The 25,296-nt window shown below is 44.7% G+C and overlaps 1 protein-coding gene across 1 annotated transcript; it reads left to right on the top strand.

Annotated features, from left to right (window-relative positions):
• Positions 1–840: 840 nt before the first annotated feature.
• LOC8036477 (TNF receptor-associated factor 6) lies at positions 841–23,881 on the top strand. The gene is made up of 3 exons (XM_040222062.3): positions 841–1,068; positions 19,643–19,971; positions 22,368–23,881. The coding sequence occupies exons 2-3, from the start codon at positions 19,702–19,704 to the stop codon at positions 23,358–23,360; spliced, it is 1,263 nt and encodes a 420-aa protein (XP_040077996.2). The 5' UTR covers positions 841–1,068; positions 19,643–19,701; the 3' UTR covers positions 23,361–23,881.
• Positions 23,882–25,296: the final 1,415 nt, after the last annotated feature.

Genomic DNA, 25,296 nt, shown 5'->3' with positions numbered 1-25,296 from the left:
AATATACCATATATGTAATCTAGAATTCACCAACATATATCTTAATTCCCCGCATAAAGGTGGAAATTGGGAATGGTTCGCGAGGAGTCGGACTTTTTATTATTAGGGTTCTTTACGTGAAAACGGATATAGAAGTTGTGTTCGAGACTCGTTCTCTTGTCCCTTTTTTTCGCCGTTCCGTGCCTCCGGTTACTGTGGAAGTTCTTCACCAGCTCGCCTGTGTTTTTACGCGTGTTATAACGGAATGAATCGTTTTGTAGACTGTAAAATGATTTAATGAAAACTTTGAGAAATACTTTTATACAAGATGTCTATATTCGCGTCCGTTTTCGTTTCTTTCGCTCGTGTTTCTAGGGGTCCTTTTTTCTCATCCCCAATCCCCACGCCGGGATCCATATCGGGGGTCGAAGTGGAGTTGGTCAGGCTTCGATCGCATCCGGTCGAGGGGGGAGGCTTTGCTTACGGGTCTTCGCCTTCGCGTCTTCGCGAATTTTGTTGATGTTGTTGTGATCCTCGGTCATGCGCTAGCCATCATGAACGGCGGCGTTGGCGGGAAGCGCGTGTAATCGGAGGATCTGCCGCGGTGCAAGGCGAGTCGGTTGCATAGCAATGCAATCGGTGCCAATCGCTGGTTGTTCGTAAAAAAAAAAGAAAAAAAAAGAACTAAAGTTGTGCGGCAGCTAGGCGGAAAGAAAAAAAAAAGCGTATTTCTTTTTTAGGTGTTTGCATTTTGTTTTCTAAATTCACAGGACTCTTTTCTCTCTATTTACCCCCCCCCCCCCCCAACCTCCACCCTTTCCCTCTTCCGCGCCATGCCGCCGCCGATCCTTTGACCCCCGCGCCGTCAATACGCCACCGCCGGAGGTACAAACACCGGCGCGCCGCCGCCGGCGATTTCTGTCCGGCGCACAGGTCAACCTCCTTGTCTACCTCCGACCTGCCTCCGACTCTCCCTCCGCGTCAGCTGGGGCCACTGGCGCGAACAAGTGTCTGCATAGTTTCGGAATCCTCGTTCTTCGCATTTCGTCGAAAGTGATTCCAAATTCGTACTAACAGACGGTCACAGTGGTAAGTCTTTATTTTGGCTCATTGCTATTTTCGTCGGACACCGGATTAAAAAAAAATATGTTATCGAAAACCATTTTAGCGACTGGCGATATGTTAGAACGCCATGAACGGTTTTGTTGACTCTAAGTCGATTTAATGAAAACTTTGAGAAATACTTTGATACAAGAGGGCTTCGCGTCCGTTTTCGTTCCTGTCATAGTTTCTCTTCGTCTCGTTCGCTTCCTGTTGCTCGTGTTTCTAGGCGGTCTAGGGGTCGTCTTCCTTTCCCATTCCCACGTCAAAATGCCGGCATCTGGTTGAGGCGCGGAGGCACTCACGATATTGTAGCGTATCCGCATCTTGTTGGGCCATACTGTACTTGGCGGGACCTTCTTGGTATAGCGTTGTCGAAGCTAGCGCAGATTCCTCGGTGCTTTTGTCCCGACCTGCTGCGAGAGGACGTGGCTTTGTTTTTTGCGTCTCATTCGCACTTGGCAGAGACGCACTGAAGCACTAGGAAATCTACGTCAGCTTCGACAACGTAGCACAAAATAGTGGACGCTGAGCACAGCTGCTGTTTGTGTCTCCTCTTATACCGTTTACTTATCTCGTCATTAGCACAGCAGGCCAGGTTATTGCCATTTTAGATCCTGCTGTGTCCTTCTCCCAGCTTTCGCCTTTGAGGAGGCTCGTCACTGCCCGCTTCAGTGGTTCGGTATCTCAGTAAGACAAGAAAAGGCCAGCAACAGCGGCTGTAATCTGGCGCCTGCGTAGAGCGTCTATAAATAGACTAGAACGAGATAACACGCTCTCCAGGCCCGAAGCACCCATCAAACAGTCGACCACTTACACTGCCGCGAAGGCATTTCGCTCGAACTACCAGATACGATATAATGAACAAAAAGTAAGGGCGCAAACGAGCTGGTGTAGAGCTGCAACGGAAAAAGAGTAGCACAAGTGACCGACGACCGGAGCGGCAAAATCGCGACACGCGGCGCTATTGTTCCCGAGCGCGCCGATAGCGAGAGTGCCAGTCACGTTCCATGTCTCAACGGGGGGGGATGGCCGGCAGAAAGCAGCCCATCCTAAAGCCCTCATTTTAACAGCTATCTTATCTCTCAATTTTCTGCCGGCCACCCCCGCGTTGAGACATGCAACGTGACTGGCACTCTCGCTATCGGCACGCTTGGGAACAAGAGCGCCGCGTGTCGCGATTTTGCCGCTCCGGTCATCGGCCACTTGTGCTACTCTTTTTCCGTTGAGGCTGTACATTACACATGGTTGAAACTTTTGAATAAATACCTTTAACCTTTGACTAAATACACATGGTATTTAGTCAAAGGTTACATTGGTGTACAGTGGCATTCTTTGGGGTTCTCACCGTCTCCCCCTTTTTTTCTTTTGTATCGAAGTGCCTATATAACCAGATTTCGGAAAATAAAAATTTCAGCTGTGCTAGAGACTTTTTAGTGTTGTGTCGTTTACCCGCAGTCTCGGGGTTTTTTCAACCATGTACGATATAGCAGCCAGATATAGAATGAAGGAAATGAAGCTTCCCCTATAGTTGACAACGGAACAAACGATCTCCAGGCTTAGTAATGTGTAGGGGTGTCGCGAAGTTTTGTCGAACCGAATTTTTAAGTCGACATTCGGGGTTCGACTGGGTGGAACCGGGTCGACGAACCTTTGAACTTTTCACCAAATTCGACCGGTTCGACTTTGTGGACAGTGCCAGACCTTGATACAAGCATGTCTAGGTTTGAAGAATTTTTTTTTTAAGCAAAGGGTTATTTTATATTTGTGAACAGCTGCAACTAAGGTGAACTAATTGTAATCACTGAAGAAGTTAATAACTTGATTTTTTGTACTGTATTGACTGAAATAATTAATTAGCGCTGCCCTTAATTCCTCCCTTAGCCATTACCATCCAATCCGAAGCCAACTGGCCAGCCACTCGCGCATGCGCACGCGAGTGGAACCTCAGTACAAGGTTCGTCGAACTTTCCACTAAACGTTCGAAAAAGTCGAACCTGGTCGAACTCGAACCTCGGCCGGTTCGCGACACCCCTAGTAATGTGAACAGCAGAATGGCACGGCACTCATTACTAGTAATCAATTACATTTGAGAAGAATTTTGTAATTGTTTGAATACTATTATGAGGCAGTAATGACATGAGTAGTCTGATTACTTTTGTAAGTATTACAATTACTCTAATGAGCTGCAGTGACCTAGACTGGGCTCCTCAAAAGTCTCTTTTGTATCTATTGTCTTTTACATAGAGTTATTACAATAAACGCTAGAGGCTCAAGTGGCGCTAGTGTGCTGTTGCATTTTGAAGCAGACAGCAAGCAGTCAGAAAGTGACTTCTGGTAATGCATGTCTATGGGAAAAAGCGAGTGCATTTTCTCTCTGCGATGGATTATAAGAGCAAATATCACAAATAATTCGTACGTACTAGGCACATAGAACATTTCTCAGTCATGCAGATGAAATAATTGGTCAGTTACAGCATTTTTATCTCAAATTCGTGGCAGGAAAAACGGTGTTAAAACCGATTCGTACGTGTATTTATGTGCACTGTCGGACACTGTTAGCGCGAACACGGCGTCGACGCTTTCCAGCATGGGGGATATACGTGCCAAACGAACGAAGGACATGTGGAAAACCAAGAAAGACGGCAAGAACTACGCAGTAACGCTGGATAAGTAACTCCTTGTGCACCCAGACAATCAAAATAGATTGAAAGCCACGTGATATAGTCAGATTTGCAATAAATAAGTACTGCTTTACTTTTTCTGCTCATGAATGTGTGCGAAGATGCTTGTTCTGGGTTCAAGTCATTACCCGCACGCTCCAAATCTTTGCAAATAGGGGGAGCCAGAGAGCAAGTGCCCGACAAAAACTGCGCGGCATAGGAAATAAAACGACACCTTTCGTAACTCCCGTGCTTTATTTTCTGCGTTCAAATGTTTCTTTAACCGATCGTAAAGATGCACGATGGAGTCGTTTTCATCCAATGACAGGACGGGCATATTAGCAATATTAAAGCACCACTGAAATGCTAGCAAACCTTGAACACACTCTACACTCCTTTTGATCGTTAGTGTGCTTAGAATCATCACTCGTTTTCACATACCTTCCTTGAAACAGAGTTTTGGGCCTGAAATAAAGCGAAGTTCAACATTGTTCAGTGGTAAAGAAAAAATGTTATAACTAAAGCGATTACACTTTCACAAAACCAATAAAGGTACATAGTATTTGGTACAACCGAAATGACAAAAGTTATTCATGTTATTTTCCGGCGAAGAGGCAAAATTCACGCGCGTTTTGCCATGCGAATACACAGGGAGGCTGGAAATGTAGACTGCGTGCTGTCTGCTTCAATTTGCAACCGGAAGTCTAGTAGACACTAGCGCCAGCTGAGCCTCAAGCGTTTATTGTAATAACTCTATTATCTTTTACTCCCCCCCAAGCCGCAAGTTCCTTTTAAGACGTTTCTTCCTTCCCTTTCCTAATCTATGCATTATTTCGTTCAGGCATTCTCGAAACCTGTTTCCTGCCGGGTGGCCCCAGTTACTTAAAAATGTTAAATTGCCACAACAATTTTTTTAAACATTAAAAAATGTATTAGCAACAATGAGCACAAGACACTGAGAAATTAATTAAGATAGAGTAGCAAATACTTTCAATCAAATGTACTTGCAAGATACCAAATTACTACCAAAGCTATTTCAAATAAAATATATTCAGTAGAGTGAGTGCAGCGCATTTGAAACCACCCAAAAGCTGCTCGCAACCAAGTATAGCAAATAATAAGACTAGCAAATACACGCACGACACATTCTTTGCTATCCGGATTTATCGAAATCATCGAGGTAAATTTACTTTTCCTCGTAAATCTATACAAAACAAAATTAGCAGTACGGTGTTAAGGGGATACTTCAACGAAATTCGAAATATACCCTCTCGCTAAAAAAGAAGTTGACTATAATCCACAATATCCGTAAATGACGATCCACGATTTGGAAAATAGTGCGCGCCACCTATCGCGCAACGCCGGAAACATGGGTGCGAGGCTGGATCGTGGTTGGAAAACAACTAGGCTTCGTGATGCATAGTTTTGGTTTGCCTTGAAATACGTGGGCGTAAAGCTCGTGCCCGCAAGCTGTCCGTCCGTGCAACCTTTTCTCCCTTTCCGGGTGCTGCAAAATCAACGTACCCGCGACAAAATGCGCGCTGCAGATCCGGCAGTGCTCATTCAGCTGCCATGGTGAGCGTGAGCCGTCCGTGTATCTTCGCCTCACGGCAGCTATCCAAGCTTCTCTTTTCGCAGGATACAACCTGGCCGACAAAAATTAAAAAAAAAAAAGCAAAAAAAACTTCTTTTTTTTTTTTTTTGCCGTAGAAGTAATTCTTGCAACCAAGCACAACACAGTGGCCCGGCATGACGAAAAAAAAGCGACTCGCGAACTGTCGCCCGGCCGTACTCGCTTCCGCACCTCTGTCGCAGCCTAGGAATAGCCGGCACACACATTTGTTTTCCAACCAAACACTCTGCTCGCGCATGCGCAGCAGCTTTTTTGCAAATCGTGGATTGTACGTTTGTATATTGAGCCTCCATGGCTGTATTTTTCGTCATAAAAGGCCCACTCTGGCGAGCGGTCGGAGAGCAGCCAGTGGAGAGCACGTGAATCCCCCGCAATCGTGACGTAGTTCGTCTCAGGACGAGCCAAGCTGCGGCAAGGCAGACGTCGAGAAGATGTCGTAGTCGCTTCAGAGACTGAAGCGGCTGCTTTTGTACGAATTTTGAGTGACAGGGTAATCTTCTATAATCTTGAAGAGGGACAATAGCGACTTCTGGGACACAGAGTCTCCGGGGAGAGGGGAGTTCCCCCTTCAGCTCTTCTCTCGTCGTGGCCGGAGGCGAGACACTCACCGTCACTACCTGTCAAGCTTCCTAGACGGACATTACAAACGAGACGTTAGCGACATCCACCAGGTGTTTTTTGCTAATCGTTTAATTTGTTTTGAAATTCCTTTTCGTGTCTTCTTGGACAGCATATTGGTGTGTCCGATGTGATACTGCTCCTTTGAACACCAAAAAATAAGCGCCGAAATTTCGTTGTAGTATCTCTTTCAGACACAATAGAGTCACGGCGATAGCCGCGACACATTACGGCGAAGTTATTGTTTCAATTGACTACATCATTTGATTCTCACGAGCAACGGCGAGACGCGTCAGTGCCGACACAACGCGTGCTGGCGCAGACCGACGTTTGTCGGCCACTGCGCCACGTCACGCAACGCCGAGAAGCTCCTGAACAATGATGTTTACATTCCAGCGTAGACCAGCAGCGTCCAGCGCCCCGACGAACTGCCCCACTTTACGCATGTGCGTCTTCGTGGCAACCGCATCGTCTAAAGCTTGCGCCACCTATCCTAGATACAATCGGTCAGTGAGGTTCGTCCTCTCGTAATGTCACGCTTCAAAACTTCCATTCGGGGTAGTGATTAGCAGTTTGAAAGCAAGCAAATAATGGTGATAAGGAGTACAAACTGGCATTTATTTTCTCCGAAATGTCACACAAATGTCAACAACAAAAAATCGCGATATCGCGTCCGTCCAACCTAGCTGCTCCGCAGGTTTTAGGATTAAAAGCGCTAAAAAACGAGGACCAGTAAAAGAAGACACACACACAGTAGAGCGCACTTGCAACTGAGGTTTAATGTGAATGAAACCAAAGAAGAAACATATATGCTTTGTCAAAAACCATTCACGTCATGTAAAAACATTGTTCAATAATCTACATATAATCTTTCTAGCTTGGGCTAATAAAGGACTGAAGATACGCCACCTCCGAATCGTACAATGCTATCGATGGGGCGCTGATGCACGTGTCGCTGTCGCACTTCCTTATGAAAAACGTCTCCGAAATTTCCCTTGTCATTTTGTTACGATTCCTGCTCAGGAGAACAGTTTCCTGAAGCTTTGGGCCACAATCGCATCCGTGTCAGTGTATCGCAAGATTACCCGAGGGCGAAGATCTTACTGCCAGTGCGTGTTCCCTTAGTCTGTCGTTGATGCACCTTTCGGTTTGTCCTATGTAAACCCTCCCACATGTTAAAGGTATTCTATACACCACCCCCTCCTTGCACTCCACATATTTAGTTCCATGCTTCTTCTTACATATACCCACCCTCAAATCTCCCCTTTCTATTCTTGCACACAGTTTACCCAATTTCTGAGGCGCTAAGAGTAGTACCGGTACTCCATGTTTATCGCCCACTTCCTTCAGACTATGGCTAAATTTGTGCACATATGGTATCACGGTCGGTCTCACATTCCGCCTAACCTTTCCACTACCCCTTCCCCCTCCCCGAAGCTTTCGTAGCAATCCTTCTGCCACATGTTTAATAAGCGTAAGAGGGTACCCTCCATCTTCTAGTTTCTTTACTTGTTTATCAAAGCCGTCCACCATTTTGTGTGAGCACGACTTAGTCAGCGAGGCTCCTAAGCACGTAGTGGCAATACCTCTCTTAATAATCTTAGAGTGGTTTGAGTCGTAGGGTAACACCGCTTTCCTTGCTCTGTTGGAGCACACCCAACATACATGGGACGGCATAAATATCAGTTTCAGGTTCAAAAATTGTAAAATGCGCTGTACATGATCTTCTCTAGTGAAACTCAGACTGGCGGCGCAACTCTTAAAAGCATCCAACGTTTTTGAAATAAACTCTGCTCTTTTACTTTCTTCCCCCGAGTGGAACAGTTCCAGGTAGTCGTCTACATACCTATATATGCGGATGATATTACTATCTAGTTTAGCTTCAATATATCTGTCGCATTTGGCCAAAAATAAATCACTCAGCACTGGGGCCACGTTTGTCCCAATACATATACCTTCCTTCTGTATGAATTTCGAACCCTCAAACGCAACATAGGTGGACTCCAGGTAAAAGCTCAACATCTCCAAGAAACTTCCTCCATGGATACCACATTCATTTTGAAACTTAACATCCCCATACGTCTCGACTGCATCTCGTACACTTTCGAAGAGCTCCTTATGAGGTATCGCGTAAAACAGGTTTTCCCCATCAAAGGAAACCGCGTGACAGGAACCTGGGTTAGAGTCTCTCAGAAATTCAACCACGCCCTCTGAGTTACACACTTTGAAGGGGTTCTGGCACTGAAGACGTGAAAGGTGTCTTTGAAGATAAGATGACAACTGTAGTTGCCATGATCCCCTCTGTGTAACTATAGCCCTAAATGGCATACTCTCCTTATGTGTTTTTACTGACAAAAAAATTTTAAGATGAAGATCCTTAGCCCGTACTATTGAGGCCTTTAGCCTGTCAAGGCCCAGACTGTGGCACATTTCGACGGCCCTATCCTTTACCTTCGTGAGGCAGATCTTTTTCACTTCCTTAAAATTCTTTATGACCGCCTGTTTAGTTCTTTCTAGAAAGTAACTCTCGGGGATAAGGACAAAGCCGCCCTCCTTATCAGCCACCAGTAGCTTGAGTCCCTCTTTCAAACAGTAGGAGACAACCCGCTCCCCCTTAAGCCTTTCTGTGGTCCGACCTCCTATCTACCGGGGTAGTAAATCCACTCCGTCTAAAATACATCTATCTCTATTCGTTTGTACTACCCTTTCGCCTACATTTCTGACAAGTGTGAGCAGTTCCTGTGGCTGTAGGTTCGAGTCACAGGCAAACTTGGGACCTTTTTCCAGTCTTTACGATCGCTTCAGGTGCCTCAGCGCCCTTCATCAACACCACGTTGCACACGCTGCTCTTCTTTCCTCTCGTAGGCTTGGGCAACGCCGTGCGTAGACGTTGCCATAAAAATTCTGTGCTCCTTCCAGCTTGTCAGCGACATTCCCTGAACTTCCACTCCGCCACGTTCTCGTCCTTATAGACGGAATAGCACCATACCTTGAGGCCGTCTTGAAGAAGTCCCGCCTGCCTCTAGGTTTCAGCACGCAGAATCTTGGTGATCCTTTTAGCGTGTCCCGTCGACGGTGGAATCCGGAACAGGTTCATGACCTCCGCCCGCTCCCCCTCAGAAAGGCTTAAAAGGGAGCGGGTTGTCTTCTACTGTTTGAAAGAGGGACTCAAGCTACTGGTGGCTGATAAGGAGGGCGGCTTTGTCCTTATCCCCGAGAGTTACTTTCTAGAAAGCAGTAAACAGGCGGTCATAAAGAATTTTAAGGAAGTGAAAAAGATCTCCCTTACGAAGGTAAAGAATAGGGCCGTCGAAATGTGCCACAGTCTGGGCCTTGACAGGCTAAAGGCCTCAATAGTACGGGCTAAGGATCTTCATCTTAAGATTTTTTTTGTCAGTAAAAACACATAAGGAGAGTATGCCATTCAGGGCTATAGTTACACAGAGGGTATCATGGCAACTACAGATCTCATCTTATCTTCAAAGACACATTTCACGTCTTCAGTGCCAGGACCCCTTCAAAGTGTGTAACTCAGAGGGCGTGGTTGAATTTCTGAGAGACTCTAACCCAGGTTCCTGTCACGCGGTTTCCTTTGATGGGGAAAACCTGTTTTACGCGATACCTCATAAGGAGCTCTTCGAAAGTGTGCGAGATGCAGTCGAGACGTATGGGGACGTTAAGTTCCAAAATAAATGTGGTATCCATGGAGGAAGTTTCTTGGAGATGTCGAGCTTTTACCTGGAGTAAACCTATGTTGCGTTTGAAGGTTTGAAATTCATACAGAAGGAAGGTATATGTATTGGGACGAACGTGGCCCCAGTGCTGAGTGATTTATTTTTGGAAAAATGCGACAGAGATATTGAAGCTAAACTAGATAGTAATATCACCCGCATATTTAGGTATGTAGACGACTACCTGGTACTGTTCCACTCGGGGGAAGAAAGTAAAAGAGCAGAGTTTATTTCAAAAACGTTGGATGTTTTTAAGAGCTGCGCCGCCGGTCTGAGTTTCACTACAGAAGGATTGCTGCGATGTTCTGTACATCTGCGCTGTACAGAAGATCCTGTACAGCGCATTTTACAATTTTTGTACCTGAAACTGATATTTATGCCGTCCCATGTATGTTGGATGTACTCCAACAGAGCAGGGAAAGCGGTGTTACCCTACGACTCAAACCACTCTAAAATTATTAAGAGAGGTATTGCCACTACGTGCTTAGGAGCCTCGCTGACTAAGTCGTGCTGACACAAAATGGTGGACGGATTTGATAAACAAGTAAAGAAACTAGAAGATGGAGGGTACCCTCTTACGCTTATTAAACATGTGGCAGAAGGATTGCTACGAAAGCTTCGGGGAGGGTAAAGGGGTAGTGGAAAGGTTAGGCGGAATGTGAGACCGACCGTGATACCATATGTGCACAAATTTAGCCATAGTCTGAAGGAAGTGGGCGAAAAACATGGAGTACCGGTACTACTCTCAGCGCCTCAGATAATGGGTAAACTGTGTGCAAGAATAGAAAGGGGAGATTTGAGGGCGGGTATATGTAAGAAGAAGCATGCAACTAAATATGTGGAGTGCTAGGAGGGGGTGGTGTATAGAATACCTTTAACGTGTGGGAGGGTTTACATAGGACAAACCGAAAGGTGCATCAACGACAGACTAAGGGAACACGCACTGGCAGTAAGATCTTCGCCCTCGGGTAATCTTGCGATACACTGACACGGATGCGACTGTGGCCCAAAGCTTCAGGAAACTGTTCTCCTGAGCAGGAATCGTAACAAAATGTCAAGGGAAATTTCGGAGGCGTTTTTCATAAGGAAGTGCGACAGCGACGCGTGCATCAGCGCCCCATCGATAGCATTGTACGATTCGGAGGTGGCGTATCTTCAGTCCTTTGTTAGCCCAAGCTAGAAAGATTATATGTAGATTATTGAACAATGTTTTTACATGACGTGGATGGTTGTTGACAAGGCATATATGTTTCTTCTTTGGTTTCATTCACATTAAACCTCAGTTCCAAGTGCGCTCTAGTGTGTGTGTCTTCTTTTACTGGTCCCCGTTTTTTAGCACTTTTAATCCTGAAATGTACAACCAACTAGCCCAAGGGAATACCCTTTTTTTCGCAGGTTTGCCGGAGTCATGCCAAGCGACTCCTGTGATTCTGCCAAAATGCTTTGATGAAATAGATACACCGGATATTTTACAGAAACCTCTTCCTGACAGACAGCCGGTGTGTTATCATAGTAGACTTTCAAGCTGACTCAAGAAACTGATACCGAAGAAAGCGGACGATGCTTACATTTTGTAATGTACACGTCGAAATTGTAGCGCACTTTACAGAGCCCGTACAAGCAATACAGGATTTAGTCCCATTTTCATCGCGTACCGCTACTATCATTTAGAAGCTGAGACACCCCAGTGAAACCTCTGAACTATATAACCGGCCAGAAATGTTCAACAGCAGTTGAAAATTTCTGGCCGGCTAAAGAACATAAACACAGAGCAGGTTAGCTCAGATGACTTGAAACAGGAAAGTATAAAACAGATAGGGGCGGACACACACAGACAGGACAGTTCTTTCAATTAGCAACCGACGTTTATGATGCCTCCTCAATGGGTCAGCGCTACTCTAGCCAAACCCTCGATTAAAGAGGAAGAAACCCGCGAGAACAGAGAAGATAACACCATTGAACAAAAGAAAAAAACAACAAGATACTCAAAAGAAAAAAACAAAAATGAGGTTTCCTATTTCTCCTAGAAAAAGAAGAGGAGGAAAACACCGCCGAAAAAAAAGAAAAAGCGCAGGACCAACTTGAGCTCACCGCTCCAACTCCTCTTTTAGAAACGCTACCTCTGCCTTGGTTAACCTAAGGGAGCGTGAGGCAGAGTTCAAATCATCCCCGTCTATCCTAAAGGACTCAATAATTTATCGCCCTAGTCTGTCCTTCTGTCTCCCAATGACTCGTGTAGCTTGGAAGTCCGGCTCACAGTTTGAACAAGTGCCATTGTGCTCCACAATGGGATGAAGGGAGTCACAAGACGCACGGATTACCTCGAAGAAAGTGCTCCCGGAGCCATCCTTTTTCCAACGGCGTTATCTTTTCTGTTTTCGCTGGCTTCTTTCTCTTTTTTCGAGGGTTGGGCTAGAGTAGCGCTGACCCATTGAGGGGGCACCATAAACAGTGGTTGCTAATTGGAAGAACTGTCGTGCCTATGTGTGTCCGCCCCTATGTGTTTTATTCTTTCCTGTTTCAAGTCGGCTTAAGAGTTCACCAGTGGACCCAGAAGTGCTTGGGTGATCGTGCACATATCACTCAAGCACTTCTGGGCCCACTAAAACTCTCATGTATCTGATTTCGTGGAACAAATGGTCCCAGTCGGGTGCAGTGTCGGCAGTCCTACAGTACACAGACTCGAGAGACATCAATGAAGTGTCTACTTACCGGTTGGATATGCGGGTCGGCATGTCAGAACTCCAGTCGCGCTTTCCATATGCTGAATAAACCAAGTGCTATGAATGGGTCATAAGGGACAGTGTCGTCTTCCTCGTCTGCCAGGTAACGAATTGTCACGCTGGTTACGCACATACCTTTCTTCGATCTTCGTTGCAGAATGTACCAGAAAAACACCGCGTTTCAACAGTTGATGAAAATATGTTAGATTTTTTTGGGCGTCTTGCATAGTAGGCAATAATAATAATAATAACTTTATTCACCATATCACATATCGTGGGAGCTGGAGAATAAAGCTGACAAAGCAGCTTGACGGGTCTCCAGCCCCCTCAACAGGTACACAGCAGGGGTCAAGTTTCGTACAAAGCAAAAAATAAAGTAACGGCAAAATAAAACGGAAACAACCACAAAACGCTGTTCTGGAAAAACAAAAAGATGACTAACAGGTAATCAACTACACATGAAATCAACAATGACAAAAATATGCTAAAAAAAATTCCGCCTTAAAACAAGACAAACGATAAACACACGTATCCTACGCGGGCTAGAAGATATATATCAAGATTCTAATTTATGAAAGTAATTAGTGATGTTGGAAGTGTACTTCTAATCATCTCAAGGCCGTAATCTGTCCGCGATGTATCAACAATCCAGAAATCTGAGTGGCGAGTAGAATGGGTAAGCGTTCTTTTTCTAAGGGATGGCAAGCTTAGCAGGAAGCTATTTATCACAGGATATTCTTGTTTATACTTTATGATAAGCCTGTATTCGTATTGTTGATGTACATTTAGTACCCCGAGTTTTTTCAAAAATTTGGTCCGTGTGAAAAAGGTAAGGCACGTCACACACGAGTCTTAACGTTCTCTATTGTAGTAAAAGTATTTTATGTAATTTTTTTTTGTAGTGGTACCCAATATAAAAGGAGAATCGTTCAAATGAGATTCAAATAATATTTTAGAGAGAGATAGTTTAACACTTGATGGAAGAATTAGATGGTGGCGATGTACCAGACCTATTATACAAGCAAGTTTTGAAACAACGTAATCTAAGTGCGCTGTCCAAAACATGTGATTTGAAAATAGCATGCCCAAGGTCTTGAACGTTGTTCACAAACAAACCGGAGCGCCCCTAGCGGACCCCACCGGCGCTGCGCATGCGCGATGGAGGGTGGGCAAGAAGCTCGCCGTCGCCCATAAACAAACCATTGAAATGCGATGTTGTCGGCACCGGTGTGAGTCCCTATGCTCGTTTTCGCGTTAGAGTTGGTCATTCTACGTCCTCCTAACAAACGTTACTGGAGCAAGCTCAGTTTCGCAGCTCCCTATTCTCGCCTGCAGAGGCGAGTGGCCCAGGTGGCGGTCACGAGAACTAGCGGCGCTGCAGTTGGATCTCGCTTTCCTGTCTTGCGCGTCGTCTACTACCACCGCGTTGAGAGCTTCGTTTTCTTTTTCTTTCCTTCCTTTTTTTACTTCTATGTGTATAATAACAAAAAAAAATATTATGAAGATGAAGTGTAATATACCACAGAGATCAGAGTCAGTGCATTGTGAGTGTTCTTTCTTTGAGTGTTTGAAATTTATTTTTGTGTGAGTCTGTTTCCTTGCGCCGTGAAGTGTTAGTATGAATCAACAACCCACCGAAGCTCAAGTAGTAATACTCAAACTTGGCGGGCTAGACAATCCGGAAGCAAGGCTCGACTGCAGCGCTGCTAGCTATCGTGACTGCCATTGAGCCCACGTCGCAGGCGGAGCTGTGAAACTGAGCTTGCTCCAGTAACGTTGCTCCGAGCAATGTCCGACTACTTGAGCGGCTTCACCAAAATTAACTAGGCTCGGTACACTGCAAAACTTCGCGTGAATAATTTGACGTGCGGCGATTCATTTCACGTGGACGCCGCAGAATGGGCGCTAAAGCCTAGCTCCCGCGATGAGATTCTGCTCGCTATTTTCAGTCGCGATGTCGCTTGGGCTGCAAAGGCATGGACCGTAGCTGAGATGGTGGACGTCCATACTGAAAATCGCAAGTAGAATCGGACATTACAAGTCGGTGATGGCCTCTGGTGACAATGATCAACATCTCCTTGTATCCAATGTTTACACTGAGCGTACTTACCCCAACCCACCTTCAAACGTAAAAGTGTTTTGATGCCTGCACTTACTTCTTATCGCAATTATCGGGTCAACGTTTGGTCTACGAGCCGCTGTCGTTTGAACAGACGACAAAAAGCAGACAAGCTTGAAAGAGCAGACGACAGTTCAAACGCATGCGCAATGGAGTGTGGGCAAGAAGGACCGCGACCCGCGTCAACAGATCATTGTAATGTCACGTTGTCGGCATCTGTTTGAGTCTGCGCACTCTTTTTCGAGTTGGAATTGTCGATTCTATGTCCTCATAGCAATGTCTTACTTTAGTCACCTGAGAGAAATTATCAAGACTCGTTACGCCGCTAAACTTTGCGGGCGTTATCGTAGATCGTTTTCGCCGTCCCGCAACGCCCTCTGCAACCCGCTACGATACCCAGAACTCTACAGTCAAGGCCATGGGCGTGCAGGCGCAGTAGCAACTTCTTCGTTGCATAGGGCTTAGCGGAGGGGGAAACGCGGTCTACGAAAACTCCCTAATAATAGTTTCACGTTGCGGCGGCTCATTCGCGTGAACGCCGCAGAATGGACGCCAAAACCATGATGAGATTCTTCTAGCTATTTTCGGTCGCGACGCCGCTCGTGCTGCAAAAGTGTACACGGTAGGGGCGATGACCGACGTTGATACTGAAAATCGGAAGCAAAACAGCCCAAGTAAATCGGGCATAGCAAGTTGGCTATGGCCACTCGTACAATGATCAACACCGTGTATCTACTGCTTACACCGAGCTTACTTAGCTCTTTTGAGACCTACAGGTACTTCTTATCGCAATTACCGGTTAAAATTTTGGTCCACGGGCCGCTTTTGTTTCAACGAGCAGACGAGTCTGAAAGAGCAGACGACAGTTCGAGCGATCAAGCGGCCGTTTGAATTTGAAGATACACTGAACCCACCGGTGGTCCGGACAACTTGGCGGTTTTCCCTCGTTTATGTTGGAACAAAACAAATACATCTGGCGACCACATATATCTGTAAATTCAACCCGAACTGTTGCCCGCATAAGCAATTGCAGCTCGACAGCGTCTACTTTGCCCTTTTCCCAGCCCCTATCCACGTTCTTGGACGAAGCGACCAGGCAGAAAACACACGAAAGCTGACCTTCAAGCCTTTCCCAACTTTTGGTACAGCCCCCGTCGCGGCGTTTCGACGAGAAGGCAGGTTTTTTGTCTGGTTTCTTCCAAAAGAACACAAGAATGCATCTTCCGCCCACCGCCAGAGACTGGGAAGTGCGACCGACGCGCCAGCACTGCGGCATGACGTAGGAGAGTTGGGATGTCGCTCGAAAGGGCAATGTTCCTGTTTCTGGGACTAAAAAGCATAGCTTTAGTTTTGTCTTTATTTATTGTTAGATTATTTAATGTAGACTAAGCCTCCGGAGCATTCTCACAGTGTCGTTTGCTACGTGTACAATATCGCTGCAATTCCGAGGCGATATAAAAATACTGGTATCATCAGTATGAATGATAAATCTAGCTTTTTGTGCAATATTAACGATGCCCTTTATGTATATATTAAAAAGAAGGGGACCAAATAAACTTCCTTAGGGTACCCCCGATTTTTTTTAGGTTTTAAATCGGACCCCTGCTATAGACATATCGAGGCCTGTTTTCTAGATATGACTTAATAAGTAGTGCCGCATGCCCTCTAATACCGTAAATATAAAGTTTCTGAAGAAGCAAATTATAGTTAATAAAGTCAAATGCCTTAGGTAAATTCATAAATATATCTAACACTACATTTTTATCTTCGAATTTACGTAAAATAAATTCTTTTTGGTCCAACAAACCTAGTTCCGCGGAACGTCTTTTTCTAAACCCGAACTGGGATTCCTTAAGAATGTTAAGTTTTTCTGTGAATGGTGGTAAGAGGACTAAAGATAATTTTCTCTAAACCTTTTGAAAAAACTGGAAGGAGAGACACGGGCCTATAGTTATTTATGTTATTTCTGTAACCTATTTTATGAAGTACAACCACTTTTGGTATTTGCATTTTTGTAGGGAATTGGCTGTCCCCATGCTAAGATTAAAAATCTGCAAGACACCGACTAACGGTGTCTAGAACATATAGAATTGGCCGTATTTGTATATCATCAGCGTCGCATGCTATTACTAACAGTTACGTTATGAAATACTCCTATTACCTTGTTTTCAGTTACAGAATTTATACAGGTAGTTTCCCCAATGTTTCGCTTTATATAACCACAAACTTCGGTTGTATCTGAGGTTCCTACTAAATTTACAAAAAAAAGTCATTAGAGCGTTTGCAAGAGAGCTACCAGTAAGTGTCACGTTGTTATTAATTGTAAACTCAATATTTTATTGCGTTTCATTCCGGTGTAACTCTGAATTAAGTTTTCGCCACAGCCGGTCAGTACGATTTGATGTCACACTGAAATAATTGTGGTAATAAAGAACTCTTCGTTTCTTCAATTCCTTGTTCAAGCTACTTCTGTACTTCTTGAAAAGATTTTAAGTTTATTTGGGTCTTTTGCTCTAATAAAATTTGCGTATAGCTTATTTTTATTTGTATTTTTGCAATTAGCTCAGCTGTTATCCAAGGTTTACGAGCTCGCCTAGGGCATCGTACAGCTTTGCAAGGAAACTGACGTTTATAAGTAGCCTGAAACTGTCTATGTCTCGTACGCCTCATTCGCGTCCGTTTTATTGTGTACATCAACAACAGATCATGACAGAAAGATCCCCTTCCCCTTGAGTTAGGGTTTAACCGGCAATGTGCCACTGTGCAGCTTAAAAAGGAAGACTTAACCGGCGGGTCGCACATTTTCTTTACTCGAAATAGCACATCCTGTCCTAGACGCAGGCTGTAAAGTGAACAATATAAACGCGCAGGGAGAAGCTCCGACAGGTCAAGGGCTATATATATATATTTTTTTTTTTGTGACATCGTTGACGTATTTTATTGCTTCTTTCAAAAACCCGCAGAGAGTTCGAGTCTCAGTACAATCCCCTGTGATCACGATAGCAGTTAGGGAGTTCGCCACTTTCATTTAAAATGGCTGTGCGCAAAAAAAAAAAAAAAAAAGTGATTCTATTTTATTACGAAAAAGAATCGCAAACCTCACAGAGGCGCGCGAGTCCCAGTCCACCAGAGTTTACACAACGGAAAAGGATGTCCCTTCACATCCTTTCCCAGCTTGATTTCCAGATGAAAGTTGCAAACACCCCAATGAATTTCTGGACGTTTGTGCGCCACAAGCGAGGACTAGCAAAACAGACCAGAGTTTCGCAACCGGAAAGATGATGCACATTGTGGCTCGAGCAAATATGGAAAAATCGCGATTAGCCCAGGTTGACACTATTGTTTTTAAATCTGTTGCCATTTCAGCCCTGTACGGTGTACCTGTCCTGTAATATTGCAATGGTACTCTGACATCGGTGGACAAAGTACCATACCAGCCTATTCCTGCATATGTAAGAGGTTCTGAGGCCCCATTTCCATGCCAGAACTCGCAGCATTTCCTCCAATATACAGCAGCTCCTGTCGCTTCACATGCTTAGTGATTAAAAAGCTGAACACGAAAAGGCACAAAAAATTAAGGAGTTTATTATAGCACGTCACTGTAGCACACAAAAAAAGCGTTTCATGCTTTTGTACATTGCGCGAAGTTCAGTGTGTCTGCAAGTGTATATATCAAAAACAAGGTGATAGCTATTCCATAGAGATGGCAATGAACTACAGAGGCACTTTTTTTTAGAGTTTAAGCGAGTTGTAGGTACTGTCCAGTTCTTTTTGTGCCTTCTAAAATAACTAGATGTTTTTGTAATTGGGTTTGATTACGTATAGTATTTGTAGTATTTTGTGTTTCTGATTTATAGCGAGCACGGAAACAATATCCATATAGGTTCCAGGCTCTTAGCACACAGGAACGATGAAAGAAAATTGCACTTGGCGTACCACACGGCACATTATAGATGTGCCGTATATATTTCTTTTGCATGAAGTGTACACGCTCTAGGTTTGATAATGTAGTCCCCCTCACCAGTTAGAAATAGTCTAAATGTGAGCAAAAGTGAATTACATAGAAGCAACTTAATTCGCGTGGAAAGGAGGTGTCTAATACGACCAACTACGCCAGTAATTCGAGCTATTTTTGTTTGTAAGTGGTTAGCGTGATTTTCCCACAACATGTCGGAGCAAAGTACAACACCGAGACACTTTGGGCGCCTTAAAATCATCAGGCTGTATCATTATTTAATTACGCCAAATAAATCCGACTATATACATGTCTGCTTTTCAGGGTGTCTAGCGACCGGGAAAACTGAGAATCGTCAGGGAAATTTTAGTTACCGGGAAAAAATCAGAGAATTGTCAGGTATATTGTCGAAAAGCGAGCCCAGTCACGGAAAATGAGCGGGAAACGCCATTGATTGCCCATGAGCAAACACTTGAGGACTTGGGGGCAGAAGAATCGGCAATAAATTCTGCTTGGAGCGGAGCGCAGGCACTGCTCGCCCTATGTAAAGTGTGCAACCCGATGCATAGGGAACAGCCGACAAATCCAGTCCAAGCCTTGGATTGGTTTGGATTGAGAGCACGACACTAGGCTTGATCCAATCAGAACTACCTACTAGATTTAGTAACAAATCGGAAAGCTTAAGACCGCAACCCAATCCAAACATTAAGCCGAAACTATCCGAAAGTGTGCATCTGGCGGCCATGCGCCATGCTGCCATTCGGTTATTGACGTGTGTGGTTGAGCGTCCTGTTTTCATTGTGTTTCCGGAAGTGGCCTCTTCTCTGACTGTGTCGGCGGCAAGAAAGAGCTCGTTTAATCCAGAGTGGACGAACCCGAAAATTTTGGAATATTAAAGTTGAAATAAGCCAGTGCTCAGTGCTCGATGCCTTGTGTTGCTATGGTCATATATTTTACCGCCTCTAGTGGTCAGAAAGTTTTACCTGAAATTGTCAGGGAAAGCCATGCAAAAGTCGGGGAATTTTAAAATAATAATTTGCTAGACGCCCTGGTTTTTAGCGAGTCGTGAAAGATTAACCCCCTTGTTGTTTTCATATGATGAGGACCTTTCATCCCGTAGGTTCAATCCACCTCATCGAAGAGAGACCGGAGGCCAGGTTCGACGGTGGCGCATCCAAGATGAGGTCCTTCTGCATTTCCGGATTCTCAGACGCCCTGGACTGGAGGCCCATCCTCTTCCAGGAGCCCATCATCCCTCAGAGCGCATGCGCACTTTGTGGATTGGTGTCTCTCAAAGCCACCAGGCTGTCCTGTGGCCACACGCTCTGCTCAGAGTGCCACGAGAAGTGCTCTCAGGAAGGGAAGACCTGTCCCATCGACGGAGAGTCCTTCGGCGACGATGATTGCGTTCGACTCGACATTTCAGAGGGCTTCCTCGGAAAGTGCCGGGTGAGCACTTATGTCATATTTCTTTGCGAATCATAATAAGCAGCACGAAGTCAGTACCTCTTGATTGACATCTTTTTTTCATTGGAAACTATTTTACTGCAAGAGTATTAAAAAAAGCTAGGGTTTTTGCCATTTATATCCATACAGTAATTACAATGGAGCATCAAACCCGTACCTTGGTTTTACCAAACCCGCGATCGAACCAAAAGATGCGCCAGTCAAGCCGTGAACGCGCACTCGTACCAGTGAAAGCTCCGTTCGAGCCAACGTCCGTACACTCTTAGCTTCGGCTATGCCCGCTTCCTGATTATGGAAGGCACTACAGAGTAATATAGTTGTTATTGTCATTACATCAAAATGTGTAATAAAGTTTTCCTCCGAATATTTTGTCGGTATTAAAATACGTCGTCGTCATGCACACTTAGTTCTCTGTGCTATGTAGCTTCTGCCATCGGTCGGATTTTGCGCGGTTTCGGGGGGTGCTTGCAAAGAAAGCTTATTAAAGGAAACATCACAACAAGCTGCCAGAAGTTACACAAATCCCTCTTGATTACCAGTACTCAAGAGGCTATTGGTTTGTGTCCCATAGCTTGGCATTTGTTTTTGCAGGAGGTCTCCCCTAGTGAAACATTGTATTTTCATCTGTCCAAAAAGATATCCCAACATAGAAGGTACTATAAGAATTTGTACACGCCTGGTATGCGCATTATATAAGTTATATGAATTCTATGTCGATTGTTCAAATCATGCATGATTTGTTTCGTTCTCATATAGTCTTTTTTATTATAAAACTGGAAACAGTGCACAAATAACAAAGACGAGGTAGGAGGGACAAAGGTTGTCCCGCCTGCACCTTTCTCGTCTTTATTATTTGTGCGTTGTCTCCAGTTGCACCATGAACCAACTCGCCTGCATTGCCACTTTTTTTCATTTCATTTTATTTATTTATTTTTAAGGGCCCGGGTGGGTCTTTACATAAGGGAGGAGTAGACAAGAACTACAATACACTTTGACACTTGAAAACGACAGAAATGTAAAAAGGAGAGAGTCAAAATAACAATAGTAAAAAACACAAAGTACTGATATAGTTTAGTTGTGCGTGATTAGTGGATGTGTAAGGAGAATTTCTGGCGAAACCTTATTGGGTCAGTTATGAGTACAAGGCCGTCGGGAAGGGAGTTCCAGATGGCTATTGCATGGGGGAAAAATGAAGTGTTGAACGCAAGCGTTTTGCCTGCTATATGCTTGATGCATTGACGGTGATTAAGGCGTGATGATACTCTGTCAGGAGGGGCAAGAAGGTTGGCATGGAAAGTTATAGTAGAATTTATGCAATAAACATAACCGAGAATTCAATCTTCGACTGGATAGTAAGGTTAGTTCAAGAGCTTCTTTAAGTTGGGTCACACTGATGTTGCGAGTTTAAGCTGATGCAATGAATCAGGCTGCGCGGGTTTGTATGCGTTTCAGGTTATCAGAGTGGTAAGCTTGATAAGGGCGCCAGATGGATGATGCATATTCAAGCTTTGGTCGAACAAATGTTATATATACAAGTTTCTTAAGGTGACTGGGCCCGGAGTTTAAATTAGGTTTCAGGTATCCAAGTGTGTGTGATGCCTCAGCTATAATAACAACATGTAGTACCCAAGAAAGCGATGAGGTTAAATGTACTCCTAAGCACTTATACCTTAAGAGCACGTTCAGTATCTCCGATGCACTTATTTCTGTATCACTGGAATCATGGCGGTAATGCAGCCAAAGCATACGACTTAAATGTATATCTGAATGTGTCACAAGTACGCCGAAATGTCACGGTAAGCGTAGCTAAAGAGTGACTTTGTTGCAGAAAAGGATACCCGAGATGGGCCAATTACACACCACATTATTACAAAAGAACTATAGGTAGATTTTGTGCGAAGTAGAGCTGCTTATCGCTACGGGATAAAGCATCACAGAGGTTCGAACGTTGTAAATCTCGAGAACCGAACGCTCTACTACACCATTATAAACAATCTTCATAATTAATTAAATACTAAAGCGATGGTAATAGTCAAGATTTAAATACTTTCCTTATACTAGTTATAAAAAATTAAAAGAAAAAATAACAAAAGCGGCATGACCGGTCTTGCCGTTGAGCACGGGTTTCCATGGATTTGAGATTGAGAATATGTAGCGATGCTTAGCACTACGACCGTCCTGCGAACCTCGTGAAGTAAGGACACATTACATTGTGAGTAATGTTATCAAGATCATAAGGTGCGAAGGTTCGCCAGCTCTCCAGAACTATTTGAGCGCCGTTAACGTTTCCAGACTTAAATAGTGAAACGGCCTTGTTTGTATTTTCTTGGCATGAGTTACGTAAACCGTGTATTCGGTGTTTTATTTGTCTCACCAAGGCGGCCTGCTGGAACAAGTCTAATGGCTGCAACTTCAAGGGTCCCGTCAACAGTCTTTTGAAGCACTACATCGAGTGTACTTTCCACGTCGTGGCCTGTCCCAAGTGCCAAGTGCCCGTACTGAGGAGCGAGATTGTGGGACATTGCAAACATGGTTGCGTTGTACCCTCCCCTGAACCCGTAGCGGACACAGACTGTGCCACACAGGAACACGACCGCAGTGAGCAGATAAGTATTGAAATCAAAGCAGCGTTGGGCAAGCTCGCTCAAGACCTGTCCTGTCTGCACACCAGCCTTAGCCTGTGCTGGAAGGACGTCAGGGCGGCAGAAAGGAGGTCGAAAGAACAACTGCAAGCTCAGTCTGCGGAACTTGTTGTACACTTGACCAGATTGCTCACCGAAAGACCTTCTCTAGCAGGAAGCGGATCGAGTGACGCCACTGGGGTCGCTGCTGAAGTGGAGGAGGGTTTTCGGGTCGGAAACTTGAGCGCACACGCCGAATGCCTGCTGAATGCCAGAGAGAGCGCGTGCCAAGGACCGCCTTCTGATGACCAAAGAAAGGAATTCCACTGGCACTTAAGGGGATACGCAGCTCTGAGGAAACAAGCAAGCAAGGATGAGGGAACGGTAGTTGAGAGTCCCCGGCACTATTTGAGTGGATACAACGTTTCCATTGTATGCCACCTTGAAAGGGCGTTCGGCTTCAGCAAAGTTGATTGTTATTTAAAAATCTATCCTGGAGCCAACGATTCGAGCCTTGAATGGCCGTTCAGCGAGACTGTCAGGGTCGGGGTCTTGAACGACACGGGCAGAAAAAAGAGTGATCTTGAAAGAGTAGATGTGAGTATGTATAAAGATGCACGTGCTTTGCAGAGGCCAGAGGGAAATCCCAACAAAAGTTTTGTATTCTTGAAGCGGTGGACCCTGGAGTATCTAGAAAAGCAGGGGTTTGTTGAAGGTGACTCACTGCACCTGCTCCTTGAGGTGGTGTAATTGAAAGACTGCTTCTCTTACGAACGATAAATTTAAAATGAGAAAAAAGTAAGCTGCTAAAATTTAAATTAAGCTTTTTACCTCTCCTTCATAATCGCGCCCTGTTTCATTGATAGTACAGTTTCACAGCTGTCTCATTTTCTTGTTTGCTGGAACTGAATCAGGCACAATGAGAAAAATGCAAATATGTAGATTGTGATGTATCAGTATAATTAAACCATATACTAAATGCACCGGCTTTGCTGTTAATTAAAATCATACTTATAATGTAAAAAAAAATATTGGCATACTAAGTCCGAATATTTTATTATTTCTATTTGTGCACTTATCATACCGTTATCAAGCAAGAAATGTTTTTATTGTTTGAGAATGTCAGTGCTCTTCTGAGACAGAAGTGGCGCTCTTCTGGGGAGAAATTAAATTGGAGTCTTGAGCTTTATCCTTACCTTGCACTTTGTTCTTCGGACGTGCTGTGTCATATTGTGAGCCAGAGTGCGAAATAAAGAAACAGAAACAAAAAATCTACGCGTCAGTGCCATAGGTCGGCATTTTAAGCTGTCCTCACTCAAACTCACAATCACCTATTTTCCCTTAATCAGAACTCACGCCCACTCACGATCACGATTTATTAAAAACAGGGTCATCACCCAGGCTCACCCTCATGGTTCAACACGAAACCAAAACTCGCTTGCCATCATCATCATGGTCATCACGCTCACAGGTCATCACGAATCATCAGGCTCACAGGTCATCGGACATACAGGTCGTCACGCTCCATCACACTCGCTCGTCATCACACTCGCAGGTTATCACGAATCATCAGACTCGCAGGTCATCACACTCACAGGTCCTCACGCTCACTGACCGGCCTGTACACTCACAGGTCCTCACGGTCCTCACACTCGCAGGTCCTCACGGTCCTCACACTCACAGTTCCCCACGGTCCTCACACTCACAGGCCATGTATGTGGTTGATGTATATACGTAGTCACTGTAGCGTATTTTGTTCTATTTTGTTGTTTGCATGTCTTAACTTTCTTGTTTGTATACTTTAATACTAACCAGTGCTTAGGCTTCGGCTGTTACTGGGTACAATACATGTGTTATTATTATCACGGTCCTCACACTCGCTGCTCTTCATACTCACACAGGTCATCACGCTCATCACACTCACAGGTCATCTTGCTTACAGGTTGTTTTCTTTGTGTTTTAGAGCGCAGCTCTTAGGGGCCCGTTTCCGGCTTGAGCGGCGTCGGCGTCGCGGTCGACGTAACCGCGTGGTGCATTATGAGTAAATTTCCCCGCTAAATCTAGCGGAAAAATTTTCCCGCTAAATCTAGCGTAAAAAATTCCCCGCTAAATCTAGCGGAAAAATTTCCCCGCTAGATTTAGCGGAAAAAATTCCCCGCTAAATCTGGCGGAAAAATTTCCCCGCTAAATCTAGCGGGTTAAATCTAGCGGAAAAATTTTCCCGCTAAATCTAGCGGAAAACTTTCCCCGATAGGTTTAGCTGAAAAATTTCTCCGCTAAAGCTAGCGGAAAAATTTCTCTGCTAAATCTAGCGGAAAAATTTCTCCGCTAAATCTAGCGGAAAAATTTCTCTGCTAAATCTAGCGGAAAAAGTTTCCCGCTAAATCTAGCGGAAAAATTCCCCGCTAAATCTAGCGGAAAAAATTCGGCGCTAAATCTAGCGGGGAAATTTCTCCGCTAGATATAGGGGAAAAAATTCACCGCTAAGTCTAGCGGAAAAATTTTCCCGTTAAACCTAGCGGAAAAATTTTCCCGCTAAATCTAGCGGAAAAATTCCCCGCTAAATCTAGCGGAAAATTTTTTCTGGGGGTCACGTGACCCCCCAAGGTCACATGACCCCCACCAGAGGTCACGCGACACCCCCCCCCCCCCCCCCCCCCCCCCCCCCCGCCCCGAGAACAGGTAA

The sequence above is a fragment of the Ixodes scapularis genome, unplaced genomic scaffold, assembly GCF_016920785.2.
Source record: "Ixodes scapularis isolate PalLabHiFi unplaced genomic scaffold, ASM1692078v2 PGA_scaffold6__148_contigs__length_123643588, whole genome shotgun sequence".
Classification (NCBI taxonomy): Eukaryota; Metazoa; Arthropoda; class Arachnida; order Ixodida; family Ixodidae; genus Ixodes; species Ixodes scapularis.
The sequence above is the reverse complement of the archived record's forward strand: the minus strand, read 5'-3'. Positions and strand labels throughout refer to the sequence as shown.

Coding starts and splice junctions, on each gene's coding strand:
- LOC8036477 (XM_040222062.3), top strand. CDS start 19,702: ATGAGGTCCTTCTGCATTTCCGGATTCTCAGACGCCCTGGACTGGAGG. Junction 19,972..22,367: donor GCTTCCTCGGAAAGTGCCGG/GTGAGCACTTAT, acceptor TGTCTCACCAAG/GCGGCCTGCTGGAACAAGTC.